At 43.9% G+C, this 9,708-nt stretch overlaps 1 protein-coding gene across 1 annotated transcript; it reads left to right on the forward strand.

Moving 5' to 3' along the window:
• Positions 1-8,742: 8,742 nt before the first annotated feature.
• On the forward strand, positions 8,743-9,306 carry LOC124028737 (gastrula zinc finger protein XlCGF52.1-like; the record flags this gene model as incomplete). The annotated part of the gene is made up of 2 exons (XM_046340717.1): positions 8,743-8,911; positions 9,028-9,306. Coding segments are annotated over 2 exons (448 nt in total), but the record flags the coding sequence as incomplete, so codon positions are not given.
• Between the last annotated feature and the right edge of the window lie 402 nt (positions 9,307-9,708).

Below are 9,708 nucleotides of genomic sequence, written 5' to 3' on the forward strand. Positions count from 1 at the left end.
GGGAGACAGATACAGAGGGGAGAGGGGGAGACAGATACAGAGAGGGAGAGGGGGAGACAGGGAGAGAGAGGGGGAGACAGATACAGAGAGGGAGAGGGGGAGACAGATACAGAGAGGGAGAGGGGGAGACAGATACAGGGAGAGAGAGGGAGGAGAGGGGGAGACAGATACAGAGAGGGAGAGGGGGAGACAGATACAGAGAGGGAGAGGGGGAGACAGATACAGAGAGGGAGAGGGGGAGACAGATACAGAGAGGGGGAGACAGATACAGGGAGAGAGAGGGAGGGAGAGGGGGAGACAGATACAGAGAGGGAGAGGGGGAGACAGATACAGGGAGAGAGAGGGAGGGAGAGGGGGAGACAGATACAGAGAGAGGGAGCGGGAGGGAGGGAGAGGGGGAGACAGATACAGAGAGGGAGAGGGGGAGACAGATACAGAGAGGGAGAGGGGGAGGGAGGGAGAGGGGGAGACAGATACAGAGAGGGAGAGGGGGAGGGAGGGAGAGGGGGAGACAGATACAGAGAGGGAGAGGGGGAGACAGATACAGAGAGAGAGAGAGAGGGAGGGAGGGAGAGGGGGAGACAGATACAGAGAGGGAGAGGGGGAGACAGATACAGAGAGGGAGAGGGGAGACAGATACAGAGAGGGAGAGGGGGAGACAGATACAGAGAGGGAGAGGGGGAGACAGATACAGAGAGAGAGAGTGGGAGGGAGGGAGAGGGGGAGAGGGAGGGAGAGGGGGAGACGGATACAGAGAGAGGGAGGGAGAGGGGGAGACAGATACAGAGAGGGAGGGAGGGAGGAGGGGGAGACAGATACAGAGAGGGAGAGTGGGAGGGAGGGAGAGGGGGAGAGGGAGGGAGAGGGGGAGACAGATACAGAGAGAGAGGGAGGGAGAGGGGGAGACAGATACAGAGAGGGAGAGGGGGAGACAGATACAGAGAGGGAGAGGGGGAGACAGATACAGAGAGGGGGAGAGGGAGGGAGAGGGGGAGACGGATACAGAGAGAGGGAGGGAGAGGGGGAGAGGGGGAGACAGATACAGAGAGGGAGAGGGGGAGACAGATACAGAGAGAGAGAGTGGGAGGGAGGGAGAGGGGGAGAGGGAGGGAGAGGGGGAGACGGATACAGAGAGAGGGAGGGAGAGGGGGAGACGGATACAGAGAGAGAGAGGAGAGGGAGGGAGAGGGGGAGACGGATACAGAGAGAGAGAGAGAGGGAGAGGGAGGGAGAGGGGAGACAGATACAGAGAGAGAGAGGGAGGGAGGGAGAGGGGGAGACAGATACAGAGAGAGAGAGAGAGGAGGGAGAGGGGGAGACAGATACAGAGAGAGAGAGGGAGGGAGGGAGAGGGGGAGACAGATACAGAGAGAGAGATGGAGGGAGGGAGAGGGGAGACAGATGCAGAGAGAGAGGGGGAGGGAGAGGGGAGACAGATACAGAGAGAGAGAGAGAGGGAGGGAGGGAGAGGGGGAGACAGATACAGAGAGAGAGAGGGAGGGAGGGAGAGGGGGAGACAGATACAGAGAGGGAGGATTCGTACCCATGTCGCCAGGTGTATAAACTGAGTGTACAAAACATTATGAACACCTGCTCTTTCCATGTCATAGACTGACCAGGTGAATCCAGGTGAAAGCTATGATCCCTTATTGATGTCACTAGTTAAATCCACTTCAATCAGTGTAGATGAAGGAGAGGAGACGGGTTAAAGAAGGATTGTTAAGCCTCGAGACAAAATATTTAAGTGCCTTTGAACGGAGTATTGAGGCAGGTGCCAGGCAGGTGCCAGGCAGGTGCCAGGTAGATGCCAGGTAGGTGCCAGGTGCACCGGTTTGAGTGTGTCAAGATACCGCAACGCTGCTGGGTTTTTCCCTGCTCACCAGTTTCCTGTGTGTAATCAAGACTGGTCCACCACATTGGAGTCAACATGGGCCAGCATCCCTGTGGAACTCTTTCCACACCGTGTAGAGGCCACGCCCCCAAGGAAGTGAGGCTGTTCTAAGGACAACTCAATATTAGCAAGACGTTCCTAATGTTTTGTGCACTCAGTGTAAATACTCCAGACTAAAGAGTGTTGTGATTTTAAATGCACTTTAAATTTGATTTGATTTTTAAGGGCTTCGCCCAAACGGGGAACCTGAAATCCCACGAGCGCAGGCACACCGGAGAGAGACCGTTCTCCTGCTCCTTCTGTGGGAAGACCTTGTAGAGTCTGGCCATCTGAAGAAGCACCAGCGTATCCATACAGGAGAGAAGCCGTACCACTGCAGCAGCTGCCCCATGAAGTTCCTCTCCAGCGAGCCCGGCAACCCCAGGGCCTATATTCATAAAAACCGTCTGAGAAGGAGTGCTGATTTAGATCTGTTTTGTCTTTTAGATTAAAATGACTGGACCGGGATCTGATCCTAGATCAGCTCTCCTATTGATCTGAACATCACATGTACAAGATGACCTGATCCTCAGACTGCTCTCCTATTGGATCTGATCTGAATAACATCACATGTACAAGGGGACCTGATCCTAGATCAGCTCTCATATTACTCTGATCTGAACAACATCACATGCGAAGAAGCGATGACTTGACCCTGATCAGCTCTCACTTGAGATGTTTATGAGTACGGGGTCAGCGTGGGCATTTCACCTGAGCTTGAACTACTAGTAATTAACCAGTCAATGTCCCGTTGATATTCAAGTGAACTTGAACTACTAGTAATTAACCAGTCAATGTCCCGTTGTGGGATATTCAAGTGAACTACTACTAGTAATTAACCAGTCAATGTCCGTTGTGGGATATTCCAAGTGAACTTGAACTACTAGTACTTAACCAGTCAATGTCCCGTTGTGGGATATTCAAGTGAACTTGAACTACTAGTACTTAACCAGTCAATGTCCGTTGTGGGATATTCAAGTGAACTACTAGTAATTAACCAGTCAATGTCCGTTGTGGGATATTCAAGTGAACTACTAGTACTTAGAGTCAATGTCCCGTTGTGGGATATTCAAGTGAACTACTAGTAATTAACCAGTCAATGTCCCGTTGTGGGATATTCAAGTGAACTACTAGTACTTAACCAGTCAATGTCGTTGTGGGATATTCAAGTGAACTACTAGTAATTAACCAGTCAATGTCCCGTTGTGAGATATTCAAGTGAACTACTAGTACTTAACCAGTCAATGTCCCGTTGTGGGATATTCAAGTGAACTTGAACTACTAGTAATTAACCAGTCAATATTCCCTACTAGTAATTAACCAGTCAATGTCCCGTTGTAGGATATTCAATGTACCTTAACCAGTCCCCGTTAGGATATTCAAGTGAACTTGAACTACTAGTAACTTAACCAGTCAATGTCCCGTTGTGGGATATTCAAGTGAACTACTAGTAACTACTCCCGTTGTGGGATATTCAAGTGAACTACTAGTAACCAGTCAATGTCCCGTTGTGGGATATTCCAAGTGAACTACTAGTAATTAACCAGTCAATGTCCGTTGTGGGATATTCAAGTGAACTACTGGTAATTAACCCAATGTCCCGTTGTGGGATATTCAAGTGAACTTGAACTACTAGTACTTAACCAGTCAATGTCCCGTTGTGGGATATTCAAGTGAACTACTAGTAATTAACCAGTCAATGTCCCGTTGTGGGATATTCAAGTGAACTACTACTAGTAATTAACCAGTCAATGTCCCGTTGTGAGATATTCAAGTGAACTACTAGTAATTAACCAGTCAATGTCCCGTTGTGGGATATTCAAGTGAACTTGAACTACTAGTAATTAACCAGTCAATGTCCCGTTGTAGGATATTCAAGTGAAATTAACCAGTCAATGTCCGTTGTGGGATATTCAGACTACTAGTAATTAACCAGTCAATGTCCCGTTGTAGGATATTCAAGTGAACTACTAGTAATTAACCAGTCAATGTCCCGTTGTGGATATTCAAGTGAACTACTAGTAATTAACCAGTCAATGTGGGATATTCAAGTGAACTTAGTAATTACCAGTCAATGTCCCGTTGTGGGATATTAACCAGTCAATGTCCAGATATTCAAGTGAACTTGACTACTCCCGTCCCGTGTGGGATATTCAAGTGAACTACTAGTAACTTAACCAGTCAATGTCCCGTTGTGGGATATTCAAGTGAACTACTAGTACCAGTCAATGTCCGTTGTGGGATATTCAAGTGAACTACTAGTAATTAACAAATGTCCCGTTGTGGGATATTCAAGTGAACTACTAGTAATTAACCAGTCAATGTCCCGTTGTAGGATATTCAAGTGAACTACTAGTAATTACTCAATGTCCCGTTGTGGGATATTCAACTACTAGTAATTAGCAGTCAATGTCCCGTTGTGGGATATTCAAGTGAACTACTAGTACTTAACCGGTCAATGTCCCGTTGTGGGATATTCAAGTGAACTAACTACTAGTAATCAATGTCCCGTTGTGGGATATTCAGTGAACAGTACTTAACAGTCAATGTCCCGTTGTGGGATATTCAAGTGAACTACTAGTACCAACCAGTCAATGTCCCGTTGTGGGATATTCAAGTGAACTACTAGTAATTAACCAGTCAATGTCCCGTTGTGGGATATTCAAGAGATATTAATTAACCAGTCAATGTCCCGTTGTGGGATATTCAAGTGAACTACTACTAGTAATTAACCAGTCAATGTCCCGTTGTGGGATATTCAAGTGAACTACTAGTAATTAACAGTCAATGTCCCGTTGTGAGATATTCAAGTGAATACAGTGAACTACTAGTAATTAACCAGTCAATGTCCCGTTGTAGGATATTCAAGTGAACTACTAGTAATTAACCAGTCAATGTCCCGTTGTGAGATATTCAAGTGAACTACTAGTAATTAACCAGTCAATGTCCCGTTGTGAGGATATTCAAGTGAACTACTAGTAATTAACCAGTCAATGTCCTGTACTTAACCAGTCAATGTCCCGTTGTGAGATATTCAAGTGAACTACTACTAGTACTTAACCAGTCAATGTCCCGTTGTAGGATATTCAAGTGAACTACTAGTACTTAACCAGTCAATGTCCCGTTGTGGGATATTCAAGTGATATTAATTAACCAGTCAATGTCCCGTTGTGGATATTCAAGAAACTACTAGTACTTAACCAGTCAATGTCCCGTTGTGAGATATTCAAGTGAACTACTAGTAATTAACCAGTCAATGTCCGTTGTGAGATATTCAGAAGTGAACTACTACCAGTCAATGTCCCGTTGTGAGATATTCAAGTGAACTACTAGTAATTAACCAGTCAATGTCCCGTTGTGAGATATTCAAGTGAACTACTAGTAATTAACCAGTCAATGTCCGCGTTGTTGAGATATTCAAGTGAACTACTAGTACTTAACCAGTCAATGTCCCGTTGTGAGATATTCAAGTGAACTACTAGTACTTAACCAGTCAATGTCCCGTTGTGGGATATTCAAGTGAACTACTAGTACTTAACCAGTCAATGTCCCGTTGTGGGATATTCAAGTGAACTACTAGTATTCCGTGAACTACTACCAGTCAATGTCCCGTTGTGGGATATTCAAGTGAACTACTGACTACTAGTACTTAACCAGTCAATGTCCCGTTGTGGGATATTCAAGTGAACTACTAGTACTTAACCAGTCAATGTCCCGTTGTGGGATATTCAAGTGAACTACTAGTAATTAACCAGTCAATGTCCCGTTGTGAGATATTCAAGTGAACTACTAGTACTTAACCAGTCAATGTCCTGTTGTGGGATATTCAAGTGAACTACTAGTACTTAACCAGTCAATGTCCGTTGTGAGATATTCAAGTGAACTTGAACTACTAGTACTTAACCAGTCAATGTGAGATATTCAAGTGAACTACTAGTACTTAACCAGTCAATGTCCCGTTGTGGGATATTCAAGTGAACTACTAGTACTTAACCAGTCAATGTCCCGTTGTGAGATATTCAAGTGAACTACTAGTACTTAACCAGTCAATGTCCCGTTGTGGGATATTCAAGTGAACTACTAGTACTTAACCAGTCAATGTCCCGTTGTGGGATATTCAAGTGAACTTGAACTACTAGATATTCAAAGTGAACTAACCAGTCAATGTCCCGTTGTGGGATATTCAAGTGAACTACTAGTACTTAACCAGTCAATGTCCCGTTGTGGGATATTCAAGTGAACTACTAGTACTTAACCAGTCAATGTCCCGTTGTGGGATATTCAACTACTAGTGAACTACTAGTACTTAACCAGTCAATGTCCCGTTGTGGGATATTCAAGTGAACTACTAGTACTTAACCAGTCAATGTCCCGTTGTGAGATATTCAAGTGAACTACTAGTACTTAACCAGTCAATGTCCCGTTGTGAGATATTCAAGTGAACTACTAGTACTTAACCAGTCAATGTCCCGTTGTGAGATATTCAAGTGAACTACTAGTACTTAACCAGTCAATGTCCCGTTGTGGGATATTCAAGTGAACTACTAGTACTTAACCAGTCAATGTCCCGTTGTGAGATATTCAAGTGAACTACTAGTACTCAATGTCCCGTTGTAGGATATTCAAGTGAACTACTAACCAGTCAATGTCCCGTTGTGGGATATTCAAGTGAACTACTAGTACTTAACCAGTCAATGTCCCGTTGTGGGATATTCAAGTGAACTACTAGTACTTAACCAGTCAATGTCCCGTTGTGGGATATTCAAGTGAACTACTAGTAATTAACCAGTCAATGTCCCGTTGTGAGATATTCAAGTGAACTACTAGTACTTAACCAGTCAATGTCCCGTTGTGAGATATTCAAGTGAACTACTAGTACTTAACCAGTCAATGTCCCGTTGTGGGATATTCAAGTGAACTACTAGTACTTAACCAGTCAATGTCCCGTTGTGGGATATTCAAGTGAACTACTAGTACTTAACCAGTCAATGTCCCGTTGTGGGATATTCAAGTGAACTACTAGTACTTAACCAGTCAATGTCCCGTTGTGGGATATTCAAGTGAACTACTAGTACTTAACCAGTCAATGTCCCGTTGTGGGATATTCAAGTGAACTACTAGTACTCAATGTCCCGTTGTGAGATATTCAAGTGAACTACTAGTAATTAACCAGTCAATGTCCCGTTGTGGGATATTCAAGTGAACTACTAGTACTTAACCAGTCAATGTCCCGTTGTGAGATATTCAAGTGAACTACTAGTACTTAACCAGTCAATGTCCCGTTGTGAGATATTCAAGTGAACTACTAGTACTTAACCAGTCAATGTCCTTGTGGGATATTCAAGTGAACTACTAGTAATTAACCAGTCAATGTCCCGTTGTGGGATATTCAAGTGAACTACTAGTAATTAACCAGTCAATGTCCCGTTGTGGGATATTCAAGTGAACTACTAGTACTTAACCAGTCAATGTCCCGTTGTGGGATATTCAAGTGAACTACTAGTACTTAACCAGTCAATGTCCCGTTGTGGGATATTCAAGTGAACTACTAGTAATTAACCAGTCAATGTCCCGTTGTCGGGATATTCAAGTGAACTACTAGTAATTAACCAGTCAATGTCCCGTTGTGGGATATTCAAGTGAACTTAACCAGTCAATGTCCCGTTGTGGGATATTCAAGTGAACTACTAGTAATTAACCAGTCAATGTCCCGTTGTGGGATATTCAAGTGAACTTGAACTACTAGTAATTAACCAGTCAATGTCCCGTTGTGGGATATTCAAGTGAACTACTAGTACTTAACCAGTCAATGTCCCGTTGTGGGATATTCAAGTGAACTACTAGTACTTAACCAGTCAATGTCCCGTTGTGGGATATTCAAGTGAACTACTAGTACTTAACCAGTCAATGTCCCGTTGTGGGATATTCAAGTGAACTACTCAATGTCCCGTTGTGGGATATTCAAGTAATTAACCAGTCAATGTCCCGTTGTGGGATATTCAAGTGAACTACTAGTAATTAACTCAATGTCTTGTGAGATATTCAAGTAATTAAATTAACCAGTCAATGTCCCGTTGTGAGATATTCAAGTGAACTACTAGTAATTAACCAGTCAATGTCCCGTTGTGAGATATTCAAGTGAACTACTAGTAATTAACCAGTCAATGTCCCGTTGTGAGATATTCAAGTGAACTACTAGTAATTAACCAGTCAATGTCTAGATATTCAAGTTAACCAGTCAATGTCCCGTTGTGGGATATTCAAGTGAACTACTAGTAATTAACCAGTCAATGTCCCGTTGTGGGATATTCAAGTGAACTACTAGTACTTAACCAGTCAATGTCCCGTTGTGGGATATTCAAGTGAACTACTAGTAATTAACCAGTACTTAACCAGTCAATGTCCCGTTGTGGGATATTCAAGTGAACTACTAGTACTTAACCAGTCAACTTGTGGGATATTCAAGTGAACTACTAATTAACCAGTCAATGTCCCGTTGTGGGATATTCAAGTGAACTACTAGTACTTAACCAGTCAATGTCCCGTTGTGGGATATTCAAGTGAACTTGAACTACTAGTAATTAACCAGTCAATGTCCCGTTGTGGGATATTCAAGTGAACTACTAGTAATTAACCAGTCAATGTCCCGTTGTGGGATATTCAAACTACTAGTGAACTTGACTAGTAATTAACCAGTCAATGTCCCGTTGTGGATATTCAAGTGAACTACTAGTACTTAACCAGTCAATGTCCCGTTGTGAGATATTCAAGTGAACTTGAACTACTGGTTCATGTATTATCTGTTACTCCAGGGTCCATGAGAAGATCCACAGCCAGGAGAAACCTCACAGCTGTTCCTACTGCGACAAGGCATTCAAACAGCTGTCCAACCTCAAGCTCCACCAGAGAATACACTCTGACCAGAAGCCTTACGCCTGCTCCTACTGCGACAAGACCTTCCGTGCTCAGGGGACCTTAAAAGTACAATATAGTTGTGGATTTTATTTCAGTTACACAACATAATACTTGCTATTTACTATATACTGAAATTCTTATTAATTAATAAAATGTATAATTTTGTATTTTTTACTTTGAAGGTGCACCTGAGGACTCACACAGGAGAGAGGCCTTACCCCTGCTTCGACTGTGACAAGCGTTTCATCACGTCCTCAGAGTTGAAGGTGCACCAGAGGATTCACACGGGAGAGAAGCCCTTCTACTGCTACGACTGTGGGAAGAGTTACTATCAGCTGAAGCAGCTGAAGGAACATATGAAGTTCAACCCGGACCACAGCACCACACGTAGCGGACTCAGTAACATAGAGGACGAGGACAAGCTCTACTCTACGTCACGTGATGATGTAACGATGTCTTGATTTATTTTTTATTTTATTTAACTAGGCAAGTCAGTTAAGAACACATTTTTATTTATAATGACGGCCCACCCCGGCCAAACCTGAACGATGCTGGGCCAATTGTGTGCCGCACTATGGGACTCACAGTCACGGCCGGATGTGATACAGCCTGGATTCAAACCAGGGACTGTAGTAACGCCTCTAGCACTGAAATGCAGTGCCTTAGACCGCTGTGCCACTCAGAAGCCCCCTCAAAAAATATATATATATATATTTATCATCCTCGGGGATGCCACATCATTGGAAAGAGAGATAGAACATTACTTTGCTAGCACTCTACTCGTTCTGTGATGACGTCACAGTGGTGATGTCAACGTGTCTATTAGAGTGTTCTGTCGTTGTACTGAGCAGACACAAGGTCAA

The sequence above is a fragment of the Oncorhynchus gorbuscha genome, unplaced genomic scaffold (genome assembly GCF_021184085.1).
Source record: "Oncorhynchus gorbuscha isolate QuinsamMale2020 ecotype Even-year unplaced genomic scaffold, OgorEven_v1.0 Un_scaffold_4760, whole genome shotgun sequence".
NCBI classification, from domain to species: Eukaryota; Metazoa; Chordata; class Actinopteri; order Salmoniformes; family Salmonidae; genus Oncorhynchus; species Oncorhynchus gorbuscha.